At 40.7% G+C, this 24,573-nt stretch overlaps 1 protein-coding gene across 3 annotated transcripts; it reads right to left on the reverse strand.

Annotated features, from left to right (window-relative positions):
• Positions 1-1,427: 1,427 nt before the first annotated feature.
• CCDC117 (coiled-coil domain containing 117) lies at positions 1,428-13,018 on the reverse strand. Of its 3 annotated transcripts, none has more exons than XM_057492290.1 (5): positions 11,262-13,018; positions 10,562-10,612; positions 6,242-6,466; positions 5,683-5,820; positions 1,428-4,405 (listed from the first exon to the last, which is right to left on the reverse strand). In XM_057492290.1, the coding sequence occupies exons 1-5, from the start codon at positions 11,444-11,446 to the stop codon at positions 4,168-4,170; spliced, it is 837 nt and encodes a 278-aa protein (XP_057348273.1). In that variant the 5' UTR covers positions 11,447-13,018; the 3' UTR covers positions 1,428-4,167. The 3 variants fall into 3 exon arrangements, with proteins under 3 accessions (XP_057348273.1, XP_036764815.2, XP_057348274.1); XM_036908920.2 differs by having other exon boundaries at positions 10,562-10,615; positions 11,262-13,016; XM_057492291.1 differs by lacking the exon at positions 10,562-10,612 and having other exon boundaries at positions 11,262-13,015.
• Between the last annotated feature and the right edge of the window lie 11,555 nt (positions 13,019-24,573).

The following is a 24,573-nucleotide window of genomic DNA, read 5'->3' on the forward strand; positions in this document are numbered from 1 at the left end:
AATATTTTAGCCTCCCTCTGTCATAACAGCACAAGCATTTGGAGATTGAGGCTCAAATAATTTGCATTCAATGACATCACACTGAAAAAGGCAGCTGTCCTAACCGGAATAACATAGGACATACCTAACCTGTGTAGATTATCAGGGTTTTTCATTTCCTGCACAGATGGGTGACAATTACTAGAACTGTTCAACCTTGAGAAAACACCTGGTATTCAAGGACATCATATTCAAACACTAAATTGGTCAGAAATAAAAAGACCTTTTCCTGCAAAACCAAAGGATTCCTATTTAATGCAGAGGGTTAGACATAACTAAGTTTAAAAAAGGAAGTCAGGTAACATGCCTGCACACCATTTCCCTGGGCCTTGTAACACCAATCTCTGCTCCCTTGCTTTTTTCTATTAAGTGTGCTACTGAAGCAGACACTAAGCAGGCACAGAACTGTAGGCAGAAGGTAATGCTGTCTAATCCAGTCATATTTTATGGCATCAGTTAAATTCTAAATCTGTGATTTAAATCTTTACCCTGTGATTTCTAAGGTTCATTAAGGACAGGAAGACTGGCTTGTTTACCCACTAATAGATTGTTATAACATCCTTGTCTTCCTAAAGCTGTAGTCTGTATTCTTACTACATGCAGTTCATCTCTAAACATGCCACTGGTAGAATCTTTGAACCAAGCTGACATACACAAAACTATATTCTTTCAAAGAGTTTGTTACACTGCCCGAACCATACCTTGGCAGGTTGTTTCTATGAAATCTAAATGGTATTTTAAGTAGTGCTACAAAAAGACTAAAACTACTGGACAAATAGGAAGAACATAGGACCTGGTGTTTATACTACTGAGTTGTTACTATCTACTTATAGGCTATTCATTTCCAAACCTTTAAAAGAAATTGGCTTTTAGCTGTTATTTCCAAATTCTGATGAAAAACCAATATCCTGAGTTTTCTGTAATTGCCACCCACTTTTAAACTCTGCCTGCCCACAAATCAGGGATCCACATTTATAAAACAATTATTGTAAATATGCAGGCAATACTGCCACCCAGTGACCTGTCAACTTTAAGAGGCATGACCATATTGATGGAATTTTCCTATTCCCTATTTTTTAAAGGTCCCAAACCTGTAAAAACAAAAGAACTGTGAACTGTACATACCATTTCCAATGCCATATTTGAACACTTTTGAATTCAATCACCACTGCCCATCAATGCTGTTGACTGACAAAGCACTGATTCACTAAGTAGAGTGGAAAGTAGTCCATAGGTTTTAAAATGGCAAAACATATAGTCTGCCTATTTTGGGAATAGTTAATTCATTATAACACCTTTAACCCAACATAATCATCTTTTCAGAATAAATTTAAATCCCTCATTAATAAGAATATTGCTTCAAATACAATTTAGAGGAAAGCAAAGACCTGGCTGATTTTGTTTACTTCAGTGCAAGAATACCAATACCTCAAAAAGTCCAAAACACTTAAGGAAGTTTTATTGAAAACAATACAGAAACACCAGATTCTCACTTTAAAGTAAAACAGACAGCATCTTCCAGAACTTTAGTACTGCACCATTCTTGTTACTATTAAAAAACAAAACCAAGTTTCAAATCCAAAATAATGAACCTGCTGGTAAGCATTCTTCTCATGGTTCTATTTTTCTGAATTTTATATTTGCACCTTTTTGAAGATGAGTAGCAGTTTTTAAAAAATTTGATTAATATTTGTGAGAACTGGACTTACTTTCGTATTAATTAAAAAAAAAAGCCCACACACACCCTACTCAACTTCAGAGAAAATATACATTTGTTCATTAAAGCTCACCTGCTTTAGGTATTTTTTCTCTTCACACATTAGCATAGTAAGCCAATGTTTGATCCATGCTTCAAAAGCTGTACAAAATGAAAAGACCTGTTAATTCCCTAGGGAAACCTTAAGGCAAAAGCAAAAGCCTTACACTACAGAAGAAAAACACAGCAGAGGCATGGGAACTATGCAAACGGCTCAGATGAATAAGCACCACAAGGATGAAGAAGACAATTTTTATATAAACATACGCAAGAAGAAAAAGTTCAAGAAGGAGCATCAAACACCCATTTTCCTGCAAAAATAATTATAATTATCAGATAACTTGACTCCTGAAACAAGTTCTGTTTTGATTTTAATTAACAGAACCTTAATTCTCTCCTACACTTGCCAATGATTATCAAAGCCTTGTTTTGGAGCTCTTCTTTCCTCCTTTTCATCATGCAGACCTTTTCATCAGAGGCCCGTTCAACAATTCCTACAGACGACAATCTCAATGTGTTCTGGCCTTCTTTGGAAAGTTGTTACTCCCTTTTCACCACAACATTGGGACTCACTCCACATGCAGGCAGTCACTTCATGTTTTTGAGTTGTACCGGAACAAATTTTTTAGCACGGAGATTTCTTTAAGGCTACAAACTTTACAAGTTGGTCCCATTAAACAATGACCCAAAGGCAGGAGTTTTTCAAACAGCATGAATCAAATACTTGCACATTTCAAAAGAATACAGTTTACATTCATCTCTAAATCTGAGATTAAGAAACTATTAGCTGGTTTCCAACTGGTTTCAATACTGGTTTGAAGTTTGAGTAATTTTACTGTGTAGACATTAAATATTTTGTTTAAATATTAAACATTAAATATTTTCCTGACTATCCAGACAGAAATAGAGAAAGCAGAAAAACAGGCAAATGAGAAGAAACAGTCCAATCAACAGACGTGTTACTTCTATACCATCTGTAACAAGGGGAGGGATTTCACCATAGGTTTCAAAAATTCCTGGGAGCCGGTTTCTAAAAAGTCACCTCTACTTGGCATAAACCATTTTTTTCTACACAAGATATCTAATTCCTACAAAGAGGGAAGAAACCCAGAAAACAAAACAAAAAGAACCGGGGTGGTCTCCTATTGTGTGATGAAAGGGCCAGTATTACACTACTATACTCATTAAGTTATAGTGGATATTCCATAGCACTAAAGGAACCGTTATTTTATTTTGCACTACTGAGTCCTTGACACACAGAAGAGCGCTTCCTGAGAAAAACTTCAATCCTGGTTATCCCCAAAGGACAACTTGAGCTTGGTTTAGTTTATGAAGATGAAGAAGATACCCTGCTAGGAGGAAGCTACTGTCTACCAACCTTTAGGCTTACTGTACACTAGCTGAAGCACCAGGCAAATTGGCTATTTCAGTAAATCTCAATTTCATTTGCCCATTTGATCTCAGTTAATTATTCAGTCACTGTTTTCCAAATTAACATTTAAAAATTTAACCTATACAGGTACCACCTTTTTTTTTTAAAGTACAGAAGTTATTAATGCTGGACTGACACAGCATCTCCTCGAGATTACCTAAGGGATGCTTTTCCCATAGCCAAATTTGCACATGAGTTTATCTATCTTTTTAACTATCATTCAAAATTAAGCTGTAAACATTACTGAATAACTGGGCTTACTAATTATGCAAGGGAAACCAAGGAGCAACAGGAGCACAAGGCTAAAAAAGCCTTGAAGGAAAAACCTTTTCTTTGTATTTTCATTGCATTTTCAGAGGCAAAAAGGTGAGCCACAATGTTACTGGCTATTTAATCAATATAGCTACACTGAAGTGACAACTAATGACATAAGTTTCGGGGCCTCTGTTAAATTTAGCAATAGGCTTAAGCTACTGCTTTCTTCCCTCCTTCTCCCCAGTCATAGTCACCATTGTAAACAGAGTTCATATCTACAGGTAAGTTGTGACTCAACTGTCAAGGTACAGTTGTAGTAGGAGCATCCTTCTCTCTTAATCATCTTTTCAACTCAAGTCTCTGAATATCCTCCAAGTGTCTGGTTTAGATAGTGTGACAGATTAAGTCACCCTCTCACATATAACTTCTATTCTTGTCTTTGCAGACTAATCCCACACTCACTTAGTAAGACCCCCTAGAAAACTGATTTTCCCTTGAGACAAGCTTCCTTGGGTAAAAGTTGAATTCAAGAAATGGCTACCCCAAATGACAGTCCCACCCCAGATCACAGGTGGAGATATTATTACACCCGTTTCACAAAACTTTCAAGTCCCTATACTACACAAGTAGGCTCACAACAAAATACATGAGCCTTAAGATTTGACTTTAGTGTAGAAACTAGTTTCTAGAGTTCCATCTCTTCTTCTGTGCAAGCAGCTGTCTCCAAACTACTGTAAACAGGCATCCCTGTTTGCCGAGGCTCTAAGAACAGTTCAGTTCTCCGAGGGAAGGCAGTGCCAGCAGCTGCGTGTTTTGTGTGGCTCTCTCCTGCATAGTTCTTATCATTAGATGGTGGCTTTGGCTTATCAGAAAGGAGTTCAGGGAGAGGTTTCCAGAGCACAAGCTCCATGGAAGGACGGCTCCTACGACATAAAATACAGATTTTTATAAAAAATTTTAGACTACGAAAGTAAAAGATATACACTGAAAAGCTAATGTGTGCTACCTAGTATCTAGAGTTAAGAATGAATGGCACAATAATAGATTTATAATAATCCAAAGTGATCTTTACAAAGGCCACTCAGATACATAAAATTTTAGTTCTGCATGCATTTTTAACCAAACCAACTGGTTGTACTGATATTGTGATTAAAGTAATATAAATATCCAATGTGAAAATTAGAATACCTTGTTTTAACATTGTAATTTTTAAAGACTGTGGTTAATATTAACAGATATTGGCTACTATCTTGTATTAAACTATAATAAATAAAATGAAACACTGGCCAAACACATTACAAGCACCTCGGTATGCCTTTTGCTTATCACTGGTATGAAGTACATTGCTTTTTGCAATAAGCCAAAATGATTGTGTTGTCAATGCCTGTGCCTGCCCCTCAGCCCTCCCCCATTCAGTGACGGCATGATGGTTTCTGGGAACAAAAGGCAAATAAGGCAAAATAAAACACAATGAAGAATACCTCCAAAGGCCAGCTTCTGGAAAACTTCTAAGAGCAGAAAGTACTGCTTTAGGCTAGAGGACAATGTAACCAGCTTATTCTTGGCTAAACTATTTAGCCACTCTCAGGGCTAAGTAATTATAAACTCAAGCTGGGAGGCTAATGCAAAACCTCTGTGATTTAACATCAAGCAGCAGCTGACCCACTGTGGCCAAAGGTATCACTGGGACTGCCGTCCTAAGAGAATTTTTCAAATATCTGACACTCATCCTACAAACCAAGTCTGTCTAAAATCTTCCCTAGGCAACACCTAAATGTCCCTTTATAATTGCCTACTCTCTCATACAGTGGATGATGACTTGAGATCATCCAAACTCAAGGACTGTAAGAATTACAGGCCTATCATTAGTTCTTATTAATGGACCCCAGGTTGCTTTGCTTTTTAGGCTCTTATGTCTGCTTTCCAGTTTGCTCTCATCCTCACACTGTACTGTCACTATTCACTACTATTTGTTCTGCTGTCACTTGCTATTTCTGTGTTTCTACGCTGATGATCTAGGAAACTGGATAAAGTGAGCTCATGAACCTGTGTCTAACTTCAGAGCAAAATGGCTCTTAGTGCTTTCACTCGGCTGGAGATCAGGATACAGAGATGGCTAGGATAGGATGGGTAGTGGCCAAAGACACTGGGTTTTCCCTCCAAGATCACAATTATATGGAAACCAAGAACCAAAACTTACATGGACTCAATCATTTTCTTTGTAAAGACTTCATCAAATTCTCTCTTCAAACCAGCCTTCATCGTATCAGAAAGGATAAGACTGGGGAGATGGTTAATATTTCTGTCAGCTTCAACTTCTTCATCTTCATCAATTATCCTAAATAAAGGCAGCAGAAACAGAGAAAGAAAAGTTAGGCTACTACATATTCTAGCAATTGAACAAAAATTTAAAAATAAGGATAAAAGTAAAAGATAAAGTAAAAGAGAGGCTATACATGAGTGAAAAAGCATATACAGAAGTTATTCATTATGTCACTTAAAAATGTTCTACATTAGATGCTATATTTTAATGTGTCCCTGAAAGCTGATTAACCAAAAATTTAAATTCAGAAATAGTGAAAGTATTTAGTTCTACAAAAAGAGCTCACTTTAACATTTAATGTGTACATTTTGAGTTCCCTGATTTTCATGTTCTGAGAGGATGAGGATCAAGGTATCACCAAATGAAGAATTAGAGTAGTTTAAGAGTAAAGACTTTCCACAACAGCAACAGCCAGTTATATATGCTGTCCATTTACCTGTCTTCAATTTCCTGAAGCCTCCTTCGGGCAACTTCACACTGTGGTTCTACAGTTGTCTGATCCATTTCTTCACAAATAACATCTAACATGGCAGGTGCAGAAAGGCCACTAGTGCACAGATTTACTCCATGACCCTCTATATCCTGATGTGCACAAAGAATCCAGTCATTAGGACCAGCACAGAGCCCAGCTTCAGTTAGCCTTTTCTTTCTTACTGGACAACTGAAGAAAAAAAAAAATTCAATGAAAATTCAGACTAATATAAATGAAATTATATCATCCCTACCTCTAAGGAAATTCTTATAAAGCACTCTAATTTTTGACAGTGTGTGGTTATAAGATGAAAAATCACCCATTTTCTTTTCTATCATCCTCATAGCCTCCTTCAGATGTCTTCTGTTCTCCACCAAATTCTGCCTTTTCAGATTAGAAGTGTTCAATGTGGGAACTTAAGAGTCATTCCTATTTATTTGGCTCTGGACAGGTCAAGTGGCAAGTAAACAAAAATCATAAAGCAGCAGTTCAGTGCCAGCCATATTTTGTCATCACACTGCTATTCCATCAAACTGGTCATATGGGGGGTGATCTGCAGTCATTCTGTATTCCCTTAGAAGAAAGATACATGCCTCATCAGATCTGTCCCAAAGTACTGCAGGTGCAGATGATACTGCTCATTTCTTGGTCCTCTCCAAAATGTCAGAGGCTGTCATTTACCTTTGAGTCCCTGACTAACAATGAGGTCCACTTTTCTCCTACCTTGCAACACAGACTATCTTCATTTCCTGGAAAAACTGTATTTCACAGAGGCCTTAGAATTCATCAAATCCAATTTCCTTGTTTTGCAGGTTTGGAAATTAGGACCTAGAAAGCTAAAGCATTCCCTCCTATGTGTCATGTAAGGCAGTGCTGGGCACCAGACCCCAGAGCTCCTGAATCCCACCTCTTACATTTTCACTAAAAACTCCTGACTCCTTAGTCAAGTTCAACTGTTAAAGCTCTTACCATGGACTAGTATTTGCAAACACTACAACATACCCAGTTTAAAGTGGTATGAAGTAAGGTGAGTAGACAACCAGCCCTGTTCTTTTTAAGTATTTAGACCAAAAGTACTTTATTATGGGCATGAACACGTGCAATTTCAAAATCAGAACACAACTCTACAACAAAAATAAAATTCATTAATGGCTAGCACAGCTTTTGATTCTCTAAACTAAGGGTCAAAGGAAGAAGCATTTATTTTACATGGAGAAATTTCTATTCCATGTTAAGTCTATGAACATCAATATTAAAGTTGCTGGCAATATAAAATCTGGCAAGCAATAATGCTCTTGAACCTAGATTCCTGACCGGAATCAACTATTAACAGTATGTTTAGCTTATAATTAGTTTTAATTAATAAGAAAAGATTAAAAATGCCTACCATGCATAAAATATTTGTTAATACTTGGATAATTTTAAGCATGTGATATTGTAGAAAGCAGAAGTTGTTATACACATAAGAAACCAGTTAAGAGAAAGCAGAATATATCTAAAAGGAATGGGTAATTTCCCAGCACAACTAACAATTCAACTATTAAACGCAACTAAACGTAAAAGCTAGATTCCAACCTCTTAATTCTCCAATGTGTTTTGATCTCAATTATCTTATGCCTCTAGGTCCATTTTGTAAATAATTAGAGATCAATGATGATTAAGTCCCAAAGAAAATGTGGTAACAGAAGACTTCCAAGTACTTGTAAGAGCTATGGAAACGACAGCTATACACTTCTGGGCCTTAGACATTGAAAGTTGAGTCCCTCCGTCTTCCAGAGCCTCAACCTTTTTGTTTGTAAATTAGAGGTGGTTACTGAGAAGGAACTAGTGGTTACCAAAGGGGAGAGGGGTTGGGGGGGATGGGAGAAGGGCATTAAGGGGCACTATAATTTGCAATTACAACATAGGTTGGTCACTGGGACGGTACTACAGCACGGAGAATACAATTGACTCTGTAACATCTTACTATATACATTGACAGTGACTGCAGTGGAGGGGGTGAGGTCTTGGTAATAAGGGTGAATACTGAACTACTGTTTTGTGTATGTGAAACCATCATAAGATTGTATATCAATGATACTTTAATAAAAATAATTATAGGTGGTTAGCTTTTTAAGCCAATAGTTTCTACACTTCAAATTTTTTAACACTGGCACCCTTTATTCAATGTCTTTTATATGGAACCCCAAAAGATAAAAGCAAAGAGGTCTCTGTGTATCCAAAGCATTCCCAAGGCAATAAACAACATAAATATTGTGTGGTCCAGTGGTTTTAAAAATTAAGGCAAGTTTCAAATCTACTGTCTTATTATTAGCCTATGTATCAGCAAGGTTAGAAAATCCAAAGTTTATGCTGGCAAAAAAAAATAGCACAAAGTTAAAAGACAAGTAACAATCTGGGGAACACATCGGTAACTCACATAATAAACTGATTTCTTTAATAAAGACTTCTTATAGATGAACAAGAGAATGAACAATAATCCAATAAAAAATTTGCAGAAACATGAACAATTCACATATTAAACGAAATTGGCTTAAGATGTTCAACATCACTTATACTTTATAAAATGCAAATTAAGTGATCTAATTTCTTTTTACCTATAAAATCTTTCACTCATAAGTGCAAACATACAAGTTATAAAACATCCATTAAAATGACATTCAAGATACCAACTGCTTACAGCATCCTAAAATGGTACTCTATTCCCTTCTCCCTACATGTAATGGGGTGTAATGTGATGCAACAGAGGGTACCTGAGTGGTTTGGAAGGGAATGGAGCCTTTGACGGAATGTAACGCAATAGAACGTGGTGGAATATTCCCTACATGTAAACATTTTTATGACAATTCATTAAAAAAATTACCATGCATGTAAATATGCATCCTAAACAATGTTTAGTTTTGCCTGGTTTTGAACTTTATATTGAGAGAATTTTACTGTATACATTCTTGTGATATTGCTCTTGCTCATTTCATGTTTATAAGACCCATCTATGTTGATAGGTATATTCTTTTTTCTTTTTTGCTGAATAGAATTCCAGTGTATGAATTTGTAATTTATCCATTTTCTGTTGAGAGACATATGGGTAGTTGCACTTTTGAGCTACTATGAACAAGGATGCTACGAACTTTCTAGCACATGTCTCCTGAAGCAAGCATGTACATACGCAAGGAGGGGAACTGTTGGGTAATGGGTATATGAGCCTTCAACTTTTAGGACAGTGCCCAACTGTTTTCCAGTGTGCTTGTACCAATTTACATTCTCATCCATAGTGTTTGAAAGTTCCTGATGCTTCATAACCACTCCAATATTTGGTGGTAGAGTATCTCACTGTGGCTTTAATATGCATTTCCCTAAAGACCGATGAGATCAAACATCTTTTCATTTGGTTAGTCATTTGGATATCCTCTTCAGGAAATGCTTTTACTCATTTTTCTACTAGACTGGCTATCTATGAGATTTAATATTTTACCTATCAGTGAAATCAAAGTTTGAAAATACAGCTCTGGTGAGAAGATGGCAAAAAAGGCATTCCAGTGTTAGAAATATAAACTGGCAACAACTCCTTTCAAAATTTAAATACATACACTCAGACCCAGCAATTCCCAATCTAGGAATACATTCACCTGCTTGCAAATATATACAAAAAATTTAAAATGAACCATCATGGTGGATTTGTTAGTAATAATGAAAGATTAGAAATAACTTAGAAATCCATCAATAGGAGACTGGTTAGTTATCTATACCTACACTTTCAAAAGAACGCCAGTCAACTCTTGAAAAATTAGGTAGAACTCTGTATGGGGAAATGCAACAAGCTACAGGAGAGTAAGGTGAAAACAATGTGTGGCACAGCGTCAACAGTGTCTTCTTACAAATGTGACAAAACAGAGATATAGACACACAGTTATAAACTTTTAAGTTTCTAGATAATCTTTCAAAGGAGAAATGGGAAACAAGTAGCGGGATTCCTCTGTGGAGAAGTGGGAGGGCAGTGTGTAATTTTCAATACGTATCCTTTTGTACACTTGAAATTCTTTTACTTTGTGCATAATTTTCACGTGACTCAAAATCCAAACATTAGAGTAAGTTACTAAATTTCCCTCTAACCTGCCAACCACCACCACGACTCTTCTGGAAAGACAACCAATGTTAGCAGTTCCTTGTGCTTCCTTTCAGAGATACTTAACATTTCACCTTTTCACTTAAAACCAGGTAGTTGAAGACATAGAACAGGTTAAATTGGGTTCAGCACAAAGTGAGTAAATGGCGCCTGAAACTTACTCATCCTCCTCCTCCTCTCGCTTGTGTTTCTTTTTACAGTTCACTGCAACACTGCTGAAACAAAAACGTCAAGTCAACGGAGAAATAGATGGAGCTTGTGCTTTCTGCACCCACTTTCTCGCTCCCATAACCTTGTCCACTGCGCGCGTACCGGTGTCCCTTTCCCTGCCGACCGGGGAAGGCTTTACAGGTCACAGGTCAGTTAGGGAAACGCGGGATGGTCCCGACACTGGAAACTGAAATCCAGACTCCTCACTGGGCCAAGGTGATGGGGGAGGAATCGGAGGGGCCCACGGCGGGGAAAACGCGCTCGGGGCGGGCACCGGCTAGGCGCGTTACGTGCCCGCTCTCTCTAGGAGGGCCCGTTTCGGTACCACTCTGCGGTAAGTGGGTGTCCGAGAGGCACTCCAAGTTGCTGCTAACAGCAGCCGCGCCGCGTCTGGAAGGGGAGCGAGGCGCGTACGTCGGTCTGGGTTCTGATCCCGGCCCGACCCGGGCGAGCTTGGGAAAGTCTCCGCACTTCCCGGAGGCGAAGGCGGGCGGAGGTCCGAACCGGGCTTCCCGGCCGCGCGACCTCAGGCGCCTTGAACGGCTAACGCTTCCGTCCCTGTTACCTGGCCCTGCGCAGCCCGCCGCGGCGTCGCGAGGAGGGAAGGTTAAAAAGCCCGCTCGCCCGCCCGCCACCCACAGGGCTCCTCACCGTCCGCGCGCCGCGCTCCCGCCGGGGCTGCCGGGGGCGGCGCGGGGTCCCGGCCGCGGGGTCAGCTCGGCGCCGCCCGTCCCCGGCGGGAAGGCCCGACCAGCGCAGCCCGGCGGCGGCGGTTGCAGGAAGTCCGAGCTGCCGCTCAGGGGAAGGCCGCTGAAGGGCCGGCCGAGAGCGGCCATGGCCGGGGAGACGAGGACGCTGCGCCCGCGGCCCCGGCCTCCCGCGTCCCCAAGCCCGGCGGTGGCGGCCACAGCGACGGCCGAAAGGAGCCCGCCTCCAGAGCCCGCTCTCAGCCTCACGTCACGCCTTCTAGAACCCTCCACCCCAGGCCGCCCAGGGGCACGCCGGGATTTGTTGTGTGTGGAGAGCTGCCGCCGCAAGGGATGCCGGGAGTGGCAGTCCTTGCAGACTACTAACAAGATGGCTGCCTCGGCTTAGCTGCTTGTGACTTGAGGACGGCCCTGGCAGGCCTTGAAGACAACGTAGTTCGAATCCTTACCCGACAAGTTGTGTAACCTCTTTGCCTCAGTTTTCTCGGTGGTAAAATCTAGTAATAGCAGTACCTGTCTTCATAGTTTTATGGCAGAGGTACACGAATGAGAACGTCTGCAGCCCTTAGAACACTGCTCAGCACACAGCACACATGCATAAAATATCAGCTATTCTTTCTATTTTAGTATAAATGAAGTTGGTGATGCCTTAGAGGGAACAGCATGAAACACTAGTAAAAACCTCAGAGCTCTTGTGAGAGGTACTGGAGAGCCTTCCCGCCTCCGCCTGGGGCATCCAGGAACATAAGCTTGCAAGAGAGGCTGGCAGAGTTGGTAGACCCCCAGCCACTGATTATATCCCATTTTTTCCATCTCGGGGAAGGGCACCATCTTACAATCTGAGTTGCTTATACCAAAGCCAATGCCCTTCAGTCAAAGCCGACCAAGAACACACCTGTAACTGAACAATGATGGATTTGTTGACTTATTGAAGTGAGGTAGTAAGGGGGTGTTAGGGCTTCTTAAAGGATTTCAGCCTGTCAGGTGATTTGGGGTAAGGTTCAAAGAAGCTAGGCTTTGCTCTGGAGTTAATACTGTCAGGAAGCAGAGATAATTCTGTGATTGGTATCTTAGTCAATCTTTTCTAGAAGGTAGTAGTAATGAAGTGAGGCTAGCCTCATAATTGGTAGGGAAGCAACATTCCTTCTTATTAGGTAGGAAAGGGGGATGTTTGGTCATTTTTGTTGTTTAAACAATGTTCACATTTTATCTGTGTTCAGTCATGAATGTGAACTGGTCCTGTTTTTATCCATTGAAGTCACATCTCAGTTCTTGTTTCATGTTGACATTCTGTGAATTGTTTAATGGGAAGATGCCAAGGCTTACCTGATAGTCCCAGGCCAGTTTCAGCTGTCAGGAGATACTTTTCTCTTTCTAATGAAAAAACCCAAGCATCATCATTGATGTCTCTTTTTTGTTCACCCTTGTATTTAATCAGTTAGCAAGTCCTATGGGAAATCCTTCCAGATTCTCATCCTCTTTCTCCATCCCAATTGCCGTCAGTGATGGTCTAACAAGAAACAAATGAACTAAGAGGGTTTAAGTTTTCCTAGTGGCATTTATAATGCGGTTTTGCCTCCCTAAAGAAATGCCCTATTTACTTCAACTGGATATAACTGATAGTCTCCTGGGTCATTTCTACAAATGGCCACCTCATTCCTCACCTGAAAAAATATCCTTCCAGATGATGTTATATACACATATAGATACATACTTGTGAAAACAGTCATACTCTACATGTATTTTTATTCTGAAACTTTTCCGCCTAATTATATTTCTTGAATGCCTATCCAAATTCATTCTTTAAGTCACAATTCTATACCAAGTTGTATACCCCTTATCAGACAATGTACTAGAATTAATAATTTATGAGGTACTTCCTATTTGCAGGTGCTCTCTACCCAGATTAAGTCAAGTATTCCTCACAATAACTCTGTGAATTGGATGGTTTATTATCCCCATTTTACAGATAAGGAAATTGAGGTAAGTTATGGTCCTCAGTCCCCTTGGTTATAAGTGAGTTCAACCCCAGGTCTGAGAATTTAGATCGTGCTAGGCTTTGCTCTATCTCATTGAATTCCCTGAAATAAACTACTTTGGAGGACCCAGGGAAAGCCTTACTACAGTGTATCAGAGAGAGACTCCTTGCAGCTTCAGACTCTTGGAAGCAGAAGACAGGATTATTATGTGTTGTACACCACAGGAGCCTGGGAAGAGAGGCTGTAGAACTTGGCAGCAGCCATTGAGAATATCTCTTCTTCTCAGTGACAGTCTAGGACTGCCCTTTGAGGTGATTACCAGCTCTCCTCTTACAGGATTGGTGGGTGAGACACATACAGACATTTAGACTGTCTCCATTCTCCTGGTGGCTAATCTTATGATATCTTTAAAAATACATAATAATAATAATGTTTCCTGGTTATAAAACTAACACAGATTCTAGTAGAAAATTAGTGGAGACAGTGATAAACGTATAGAGAAGCACACACACAAAAATTGCCTTAATACCATCCCACAGGAATTTCCATTGTTATGAATATCCTTCCAGTCTTTTTTCTTATTTGTGTGTGTGTGTACATGCACATGCCTATGTACTAGTGCATAATACACACGTAAGAGCTCTGCATTTTCTCATTTCACTCATAGCTGAGAGAATAAGTAATTTGTCTACATAATTAATACTAGTTAATAGAGTATAGCAAGAAACAACCTTCTCAGGATGTTAATACAAAAATATTACGCTTCATCCCCTCTGGAAGACACGAAACCAAATTATAGGTGGCAATGACCTGTGAGGGGTGTGGTTATCAGAACTTGCCCTTTTTTGCGTATAAAATTTAAGCTTTTATTCTCTTCCAATGAATATATACTACTTTGTAGTCAGCCAAAGGATAAATTTTTTTGAAATAAAAATGTTCAATATGACAAGGTGCAGTGGACTGAATACTGTGTCCCCCCTGCCACCCTTGCTAAATGCATATTTTGAAATCCAAACCCCTGATATAATGGTATTAGAAGGTGGAGCCTCTAGGGAGGATTCTTAGGTCATAAGGGTGGAGCCTTCATTAATTGGGTTAGTGCCCTATAAAAGAGACACCAGAGAGCTCTCTTGCCTCTTCCACCATGTAAGGTGGCAAAAGGATGGCCACCTATGAGCCAGGAAATGGGTCACCACTAGACACTGAATCAGCTGCTGCCTTGATCTGAGACTTCCCAGCCTCCAAAACTGTGAGAATAAATTTCTGTTGTTTATATACTACCCAGTCTATAGTATTTGTTATACAGCAGCCTGAACAGACTAAGACACAAGGTTAAAAACAAGAGGCCAAAAGATAAGCAGCAAGCATTTATTGAGCATTTACTGTGTACCAGGCACTATGCTGAGTGCAGTACTTCATGTCTGCTCCACCACAACTCTGTACTATGGTATTAATATCACCACTTTGCAGAATAAGGGCCTAAGATTCAAAGAAGTGAAGGAAGTGCCTGAAGGACTAACAGTAATGATGGTTCTGGAAAGATCTGGCTGATTCCAAAGCCAGGATCATCATCACTGCTTTCTGCAAGCAAATAGAAACATTCTTTGCTGTTGAGCATTCACAAAATGCATATTCAGGGAAAGAGTCCTCTATTAGGGTTCTCTAGAGAAACAGAATCAATAGAACTTATATGAGCATCTATATCTATATCTATATTGATAGATCTATTATAGGAATTGACCCACATAATTACAGAAGCTGAGAAGTCACATCACCTGTCATTTGCAAGCTGGAGAACCAAGAAAACCAGTGATGTGATTCAGTCTGAGCCAAAGGCCTGTGAATCAGGGGACTTAAGGCGTAAGCCTTGAGCTGAGTCCAAAGCCTGAAAACTTTTTTGTCCAAGGGCAGAAGAAGATGGCTATCTCAGCAAAAGGAGAGAGTGCAAGAGCCGGTTTACCCTTCTTCTGCCTTTTTGTTCTATTTGGGTCCTCAACGGATTGGATGATGTCTACCCAGTTTGGAGGGCATCTGCTTTACTGGGTTCACCAAGTAAAATGCTAATTTCTTCTGGAAACACCCTCAAGATACACTCAGAAATAATGTTTTACCAGTTATATGGGTATCTCTTAGCCAAGGCAAGTTGACACATACAGTGAACCATCACAATCCCTCAGGAACTAATGCTCATGCTTAGAAATGGCAACACCCATTTTTGTCAAGGACAGAGTGAAATCTTTGCCACTGACTTTCCAAACAGGTGAGCACCTTCTCAACGGCAGCATTTGTTCTCAGATCATAAAACTACTGGTGTATTATGGCTACAGGCATGAACATAGATGTGTGTGTATGAGGATAAAAAGGGATATAATACATAAGTAGGAAATACTATGGTAGGCCATGGGAAATTTCCGTGATTATTTTAAAGCAAATCCCAGAATCATCTTTCATCTGTACATGCATTAATGTTTATCTCTCATAAATGAACTTCAAAAAATATGTAACCACAATGTTATTACACCTAACAGAATTAATAATTCTTTAGTCACCTAATTAGTATTCACATTCTTCTTTTCATAGTTGATTTGATGGCATCATGATACAACAGTGCATTATGTTTGCCTGTCTCTTGAGTCTTGTTTAATCTAGGTCCCCTTTCTGTTTTTTTCCTTGTTAATTAATTATTTGTTGACTAACTGGGTTCTCTGGACATTGTCATTGTCATGGTGAGCACTGGGGCAGTGATGAGGCATCTACACATGACTTTTCAGTTTGACATTAGCAATGGAGACCAGAGCAGAAGGGGAAGGACCTGGCATATACTGCCACCTGCTTCATAAGCACAGTCCCAGTGGGTGGCTGCCTCCCCATGTAAGCAAGTAGGACTTTGCAGAAAACTGGGGATTTCAGTAATACTATGACCCTCTAGGTTCCATTATTCCTCACCTGCTGGAGCCTTCTAGCTGGTCTTCGTGCTCCACTCTTGCCCCTCCAGGCCATTAGCCCTGGTGCAGTCAGAGATTTTGTCCACCATGCAATCCTGATGTGCATCTCCCCTGCTTTAAACCCTTCATGACTCCCTATTACTCTTGGGAGAAGGTCCAACCTCTTTAAACCAGGTCCAATTCCTTCAGGATCCCTCTCCATCTTTCCTCCCCAGGTACATCTTTTCCCACTCCCCACCTGATGTCTGCATCCAGGAATTTGGGTTTTCTTTAGTTTTGTATTGAATTTCTCTTGATTCCCCTCTCTCACTTCCAAATTTTTACATACATTCATCTTTCTGTATGATAACAACTGCTGTCTTTTGCATTCAAACAGACCTTGCTGGACATTACCTGTCTGTGGTGCTTCTGGAGCCAGAAGAGGGGAAGTACTGCAGGCAATGTGGGCAATGACAAGCAGTCCTACTTTGAACTCCTGGTGTACCTTATGGAATGTATTCTGCCAAGAGTAGGCTTGAAAACAGGAAATTAGGGCTTCTCACACAGCTCTTTTGGGTTAACATCAATGAGAATACCCATGATGTTCCTCGATTTCCCTTGTGCCCATGCCTGGAGCAGAATGAATGGGCACTTGGTCTCAGTAGTGAAGCAACTCCCTTGTTTCCACACTGCCCTGAGGAACAATGAAGGGAGCTCCTGTACACATTCTTAGCTATTCATTATACTTGGTTTTCATAGCTTTTACATTATTTTTTTAAGTGTATTAATAAGGTTTTACCCTGAAATATTTCAACCCATCACATCAATAGGAGAAAGAAGAAAAACCATATGATCATCTCATTAGACTATCTGACAAAATTCAACACATTTTTATGATAAAAACACTCAACGTATTAGGACTAGAAGGGAAATTCGTTAATCTGATAAAGGGCATCTATGCTAAACCTACAGCTAACATCATACTAAATTGTGAAAAACGGAATGTTTTCCCTAAAGATTAAGACCAAGACATCTATTCTCATTATTTCTAGTCAACATTGTATTAGAGGTTCTAGTCAGAGAAATTAGGCATCCAGAATGGAAAGGAAGCAGTAAAACTCAATTTATTGCATATGGCATGATCTTAACTATAAAGTCCCAAGAAATCTATTACCAAACCATTAGAACAATAACCAAGTTCAGCAAGGTTGTAGGATACAAGCTCAATATTTTTTAAATATTAAAATATTTAAATTAAAAAATTAAAAAGTCAATTGTATTTCTATACACTAGCAATAAATAGGAAAATGAAATTGCGAAAATAATTCCATTTACAAGAGCATCAAAAAGAATAAAATGCCTAAGAATGCCTTTAACAAAATAATCACATGAGTTTTTACACTGTAATTACAAAATAGTATTGCAAGAAAGATGATCTAAGTGGAAAGAGAGCCCATGTTCATGAATCAAAAGACTTAATATTGTTGTTTTAATTTTGAATACTCCCCATATTGCTCTAAAGATTCAATGCAATCCTTATGGAAATTCCAGCTGACTTTTTTGGTATATATTAACAGATTGTAAAATTCATACAGAAATATAGGTGTTGTAAATAAGAATTTGACTGGCCTTTGTCCCTGGTTCCTGGAAAGAGATTTTAAATCATTGGAATTTCCTGAATAACAGGTGTGTCTTCGTTATTCATGAGCTCTTTGGATCACTCCTGAGGTTATGCTAAAAAATGAGATGCCTCCAGATGGGGGCTGGCCACCAGAAAGACCAACTAAATGACTGGAAGATGGGGGCTTTGAGTCAGTCCGGTATCCAGGGAGAGGAGGAGAGCTGAATATGGAATGATTCAATTAATAATATTTGAATAATACAACCTCAGCAAAAACTCTGGACACTAAAGCCCAGTGGACCTTCCCAGTTGGTGAACACACTGATGCACTGAAGGGGTGGAGGTGATGTGCCCTCATTCCCTGGGGAGGGAGCACGGAAGCTCTGCATTCAGGACTCTCCTAGATCTTGCACCATGAGTGTCTTCATTTGTATCCTTTATAATACAACTGTAATCATAACTTTTCCCCAAGTTCTATGAATCATTCTGGTGAACTACTGAACCTAAGAGGGGTCATGGGAACCTTGTGGATTTGTAACCAGTCTGTCATAAGTATGGGTAGCCTGGGGACCCCATGTAGGCTGGCATCTGAAATGGATGGACTTAAACCTAGGGAGTCTGATGTTAACTGTGGGTATGTAGTGTCAGAACTACACTGCAGTGTTACGTTGGTGTCAGAATAGCAAGGGACCCTGAACAGCTAAGCAATCTTAAAAGAAGAACAAAGTTGGTAGACTTAAACCTTCTGTGATGAGATAAACAACTTCTGTTTTTCTGAGTTGCTGCCTAGGCATTTTTGGTATGATACCCCTGCTCATACCCAGAGTCTGGACATTTAGAGAAGGACTTGGGTTTAGGATTCCTGCTATAAATTCCCGATTTTCTTTTCCTGGAGCATCTTTTAGAATAACCACTTTGAGTTAAGCCAATAAAACTTTAGTGACCTCTGCCCCAGCCACCTTATAAGTAACAGGTGCTTTCTACTCTGCTCTCTGTCTCCTGCTTACTCATGACCTGCGATGGAGGACTGCCCTTCCCCCAGCTCGCTGTGTCCCCTTCTACCCCCATATGGGATATGTAAGTAATAAACCTCTGACTTTACTTCCTTTGTGTGGGTGTATGGAAATTGTGCCTTCAATCAAAACGACCCTGTGGGTTTCACTTCCCCAAAGTGGGAGCTCAGTCAGTGCTGGGTCAAGCCCTCTCCATCGTCTGATGCACACACCAGAGCCAGTATGTCACCAAGTCCTAACGGTCCCATCTCCCGAGGGAGCTACCTGCTGATGTTTGTGTGTGGCTTATGTCCCCTCGTTCAGCAGGTCATAATCTGAATTTTTCTTCTCAGATCTCCCTACATAGAGGACAGTATAATCTGCATATTCTTGAGTCAATACACTGGTTGTATTCTCAACACACTTTCCAATTTCAAAACAGTGGGACTGGCATAAGGACAGATGTAGATCAGTGAAATGGAAATAATTCAGAAATATTCCCTCACAGTTATGACCAACTGATTCTCAACAATGGGGGGAAAGATTAGACTTTTCAACAAATGACATGGGAACAAATGAATAGCCACAGGCGAAAGAATGAGGTTGAGGCCCTGCCTCACACCACATAAAAATTAATGCAAAATGGAGTATCAACCTAAATGTCAGAGCTAAAAACATAAAACTCTGAATATTTTTGACCTTGGGTAAATATTTAGGTAATGACTTTAGATATAACACCAAAAGCATAAGTAATGAAAAAGAAGATTGCTAAATTGGGCTTCTTCAAAATTAAACACTTTTGTGCTTCGAAGAATATAGTCAAGAAAGTGAAAAGATAACTTATAAAATGGGAGAAAATAATATATCCAGTAAGGGATTTATATTCAGAATACATGAAAAAATCCATACAACTCAATGACGAAAAGACAACCCAGTTTTTAAATGGACACAGGATGTGAATAGATACTTATTCAAAAAAGGTTTACAAATGGCTAGTAATTTAATGAAAATACGCTCGACGTTTACTAGTCAGAAACACAAATCAAAACTACGGCAAGATATCACTTTATGCCTACTAGGATGGCTAAAATTAAAAAGATAGACAATCACATATGTTAACAAGGATATGGAAAAATTGGAGCCTTCATACACTGCTGGTGAGATTGTAAATGGTACAACCACTTTGGAAAACAGTTTGGCAGTTCTTTGACAGATTAAACCTAGGGTTATCGTATGACCCAGCAATTCCTCTCCTAGGCGTATACCCTTTTCTGAAGTTAAGGATGTGAGTTTGGTTTTCCACTACAGTGTTACTTTGTGAACTTGGAAGAGCTACTTTGCCATCAAAGCTTTACTTTCTCCATCTGTGAAGTGAGGGTGATAGTTCCTGCCTAAAAGGGTCAATTTGAGGATCCAGTGAGAAGACTGTAAAGTGCTAGTACAATGCCCAGTCACTAGCTCTCCGTCTCCTGCCCGGACCTTTTCCCTCAGCTGCAAGCTATCCTCCAGTTGCCTGTTGAACATCTATTGGAGGTCCAAGGACTCCAGCACAACCTGTCCGGAAGGGAGCTCAGCCCTCCTCAGCCCCCACCAAGCTGCAGCTCCTGTTCCTGGGACAAGGCCTCTGCATCCCCCACAGCCGACGCCAGAGCCCTCACTATATCCAGTATGTTCCCAGGTACTGACAAGCCCATCTCCTACAAGGCTCTTGATTCTGTCCACTTTCTCCCTCATCACAACGCTGCCTTAGTTCAGGAACCATCACCTCCTAACTCTCCCCAAGTCCTCAGACAGCTCTCCCTGTCTGCAGGGTCTGTTCCTCCTCACCTGGCTGCCTGTTTCCCGATACCATCTCTGCCACCCTCAACCCCACTGCAGTAAGATTCTTCTTTGCTTGCATGCCATCTCTCCTGTTTACCTATCTGAAAATGCCCTATGTCCTCTTTTCCTTTAAGACTTAGCTCACGGGGTACTGCCTCCAGAAAGCTTCCATGATTCCATCCCTAACCCCAGGATGAGGTCAGGGACCCCTCCTCTCTGCTCTCATCTCAATTTGTGCTTCCTATTAACACTTGCTGAGTGTGGTGCCAGGCTTTGTGCTAAGTACTCTGTGCGCCTTTTCTATATACTCTTCACTCCTGGTGTCATCTACACACCTCCTCATGACTTAGGGTGGTGCTATGGTTATCCACATTTTACAGATGAGAAAACTGAAACTTAAGACAAGTTGATTGCTCAAGGTCACACTGAGTAAGAGGAAGCACCAGATGTTAAATCCAGTTCTGTGAAATCTGTGGTATCACAAATATAATTTGTAACTAAATTCTTCCTTCCTTGGTTCACGGGTAAGCTCTGTGTCATTTTTTTACTTTACTGTTTTATATTGCCTCCCCCTCAAAGCCCAGCCCCTTCGCCAGCTGAGCTGGCTGTTGATTGGTTGGTACTTTCTGGCAGCCACAGGGAAATTTCCTGTTAAAATCTCAATTCCAGCTTCTCTTGAAAAAAATCAGGAGATTGTCCACAGTGTCAGAATCTGGTGATCAGCAGTTACCGGTCAGGGGGTGCCCTCCCTTCCTCACTGTCTTTGAGACGGGGCCCACGCATGCCATCTCCTCAAAGATCTTGCCCCTCTCCACCCACCTGCACCACCTTCCCTGGTGCCTGGAGCCCTTACCCCTCTGTACTCTGATGATTTGTTTCTGAGTCTCTCTTGCTTCCCAACAGTGACCCCTGGAAAGGAGAAGGTGGTATCTGGTCTTTATTTTTTCACCTGGCCACCTCTGATAGATCCAACATGTCACAGTAAGTGGCAGAACCCAAGGAATTCTTCGTCAAAGCAAAGCTTTAGGTCCCAGTCTGTTGCAGCTATTCGTCCCTTGCCACTGAACACACTTAGGTGGCATGGCTGTTGTGTGGACTCAGAGAACAGCCTCTTTTTCTTCAGTGACAGCCACAGAGACAGGAAAAAGCCTTTAGCAACAGAGGTGCCTTCCTCTCTGGTTAGAGATTATTTATTATATAATCACTTCAGCTGTGAAGGGAGCTCCCCTTGGTTTCTGTGCAGAGTCAGCACAGCAGCCCTGAGATTGCATATCCTGAGAAAGGCCTGCTGACCGTTAGCCCTTAGGCTGGCATTCAGGAATTTGGATTTAGGGAGGGTGTTCCTATTTCCAGAACTGATAAGAGGGGCCCAGTGTGCCTAAATTGTAGAAACAATGCCGTTTATGCTGGATACCTGTTTCCCTTCTGGGAGTCTGAAATTCTGACACATGCTAAGCAAAGACTGCTTATGTAACCAGTATCCAAGAAATATTCTGAAGGAGTCTCTAATGAGCTTCCCTTACAGATGACACTCTTACTTGTTGTCATGACTTGTTGCTGAGGGAATGAAGCATGTCCTGTGTGACTGCATGAGGAGGACCTTGGGTGCTTGGGCCTGGTTTGCAGTAGACCTCATCCCATGTGACTTTTCCTTTGAGTCAGCTTGTATCCTTTCACATGCAATAAATCAGAGCCAGAAGTAGGAACTATATACTGAGTCCTGTGAGTTCTAGTGAGTCATTGAACCTGGGGGTGATTTGGAGGCACCTGACATAGCTTCTACTTGTTTGGATTCTGCTCCACCTCTTCCCTGAAGCCTTCCTCCCTGCGTACACCTGGGAGCCATCCATTCCTATGCCCAGCACAGCTGTATGCACAGGCTTTGAAAATGGGGACTCTCAAATCCTGCCTCTGTGTGGCATGGTGCAGGTCCTGGTAAATGGGCTCCTGTGTACAAATTGCTTAGCTACTTTGGCTGCTACTTAATCTGGTGGGTTCAGCCTTCCTAGGAGCATAGGCTTTGTAGACAGACCTGAGTTTGAGTCCCAGCCCTTGACTCTCTTATGTTCTGGAAGCTTGTTTCTTCATCTATAAAGTGAGTTGAATTGGGTTTAATTTGATGGAATCATGAAAAGTACCAGGTGCCTGGCACACACTATGCAGCAAATGGGAACTTTTATTATTGTTTTGGTTATTGATATAAAAGTCCTCTCCCTAGATAGACAGGAAGCATCTACTTGTTGTGCATCTCTCTTCCAGGGCTGAGGGTTCTTTTACACAAAGTAGCTACTTGAAACTTTGTTGAAAGGATAATATTTACTCTCAAGTGAAAGGCGTGACTTTGAAAAGTAGTCATAATTTTAAAAATCACATTTGAGTACTTATTACGTGCCATATACTGTGTTAAGCAATTTGCATAGATGATTTATTTCACTTAATCTTCACAACAACCCTGGGAGACAGTTACTATTTTTATTACTATTTTAAAGATGAGGAAATGAAGCTTAGCACAACACTGGACTCACAGCAAATGAAAGGCAGAGGTGGGATTCAAACCCAGATGTATCAGTCTGCTCCAGCTGCCATAACAAAATACCATAGCCTGGGTGGCTTAAACAACAGAAGCTAGTTTTTTCAGTGTGGAGGCTTTAAGTCCAAGATCAAGGTGCCAGTGTGGCTGGTTTCAGTTTTCAGTGAGGAGTCCCTTCCTGGATTGTCAAAGGCCGCCTTCTCTGGCTTTCTCACATGGCCTTTCCCCAGGGCATGAGTGCAGAGAGGGAGGGAGATCTCTGGTGTCTTTTCTTATAAGGATACTAACCTTATGGGATTAGGGCCCCATCTTTATGACCTCATTTAAACTTAATTAACTTCCTTACCATCTCCAAATACAGCCACACGGGGGCTTAGGGCTTCAACATATGAATTTAGGGGGTGGAGGGGAGGGACACAGAAATCCAGTCCATAACACCAGGCCTGACAACAGAGCCCGAGTAGAAAGAGTCGCAAATCAGTCAAAACCACTGATCTGTTCTGACACTGTCTGAGGAACGATGTCGGGAGGGACGTGGGGGCTAACTTGCTTCACTTGATCAGAAACTTTAATCCAAGTGGGCTGCTGACCTTTCACATGTCTAGAAGCATACCTCTTATAGGGCTCTGTCAAAGAAACTTGAAAGGGTTCCTGGATTTGGAAGTCCAGCTAAACTTGAAGGTTAGACTAGAAGGGAAAGACTTTGGAAGACAGGATTAAAAAAAAAGTAATCCCACTGACTCAGAAAGAAAGTCTTTGCTAAATTTATTTCCTAAATCAGAAATAGTTTGCTGGGAGGCCCAGTGGCCCTTCCTGATGGCAACGGGTAAGGGAAAGTTTCTCTGAAGTTCCTCCAAAGATGTTGTGTGAGGCAATGTTTATCTGATTTCTTTTTGTGGCCAGATTGTTTTGTTCTTGATCATTGTTCTGAGGAAGGAATGAAGACTGTCTACAGAAATATTTCAAACAATGCTTTCATCTCTTCCTTTCTTTGCAGAAGCACCCAATTAAATCAGGACATTTCTTGCATTGTAGTTATTTATTTAAAGGACTCCCTGTGTATTTTCAGACAAGTAACTGATTCTCCTTGTAAACTGTATAGGAGTTGAAGACTGTACTGACACTCCTAAATGCCATTAAGCCAGACAGCTACTGTGGTTCATCTGCCTTTAGAAGATCCATAAATCCTAAAATGGTAACTGCTATAACAAGATCAGGATTCACAAGATACAAATCCTTAAACAAGGATGAGAGAGGATGCAAAGGAACTGCAGTTTTAAACTCTAGTATTATTCAAACCTTGGTTCAGAACCTTGATTTTTCTTCAATTATAACCCAGCATTTCCCTCCAAGAGTTATTTCTTGCAATTTTGAAAATCAGATTTTCTA

Source organism: Manis pentadactyla, chromosome 14, assembly GCF_030020395.1.
Source record: "Manis pentadactyla isolate mManPen7 chromosome 14, mManPen7.hap1, whole genome shotgun sequence".
In the NCBI taxonomy this organism is placed as follows: domain Eukaryota; kingdom Metazoa; phylum Chordata; class Mammalia; order Pholidota; family Manidae; genus Manis; species Manis pentadactyla.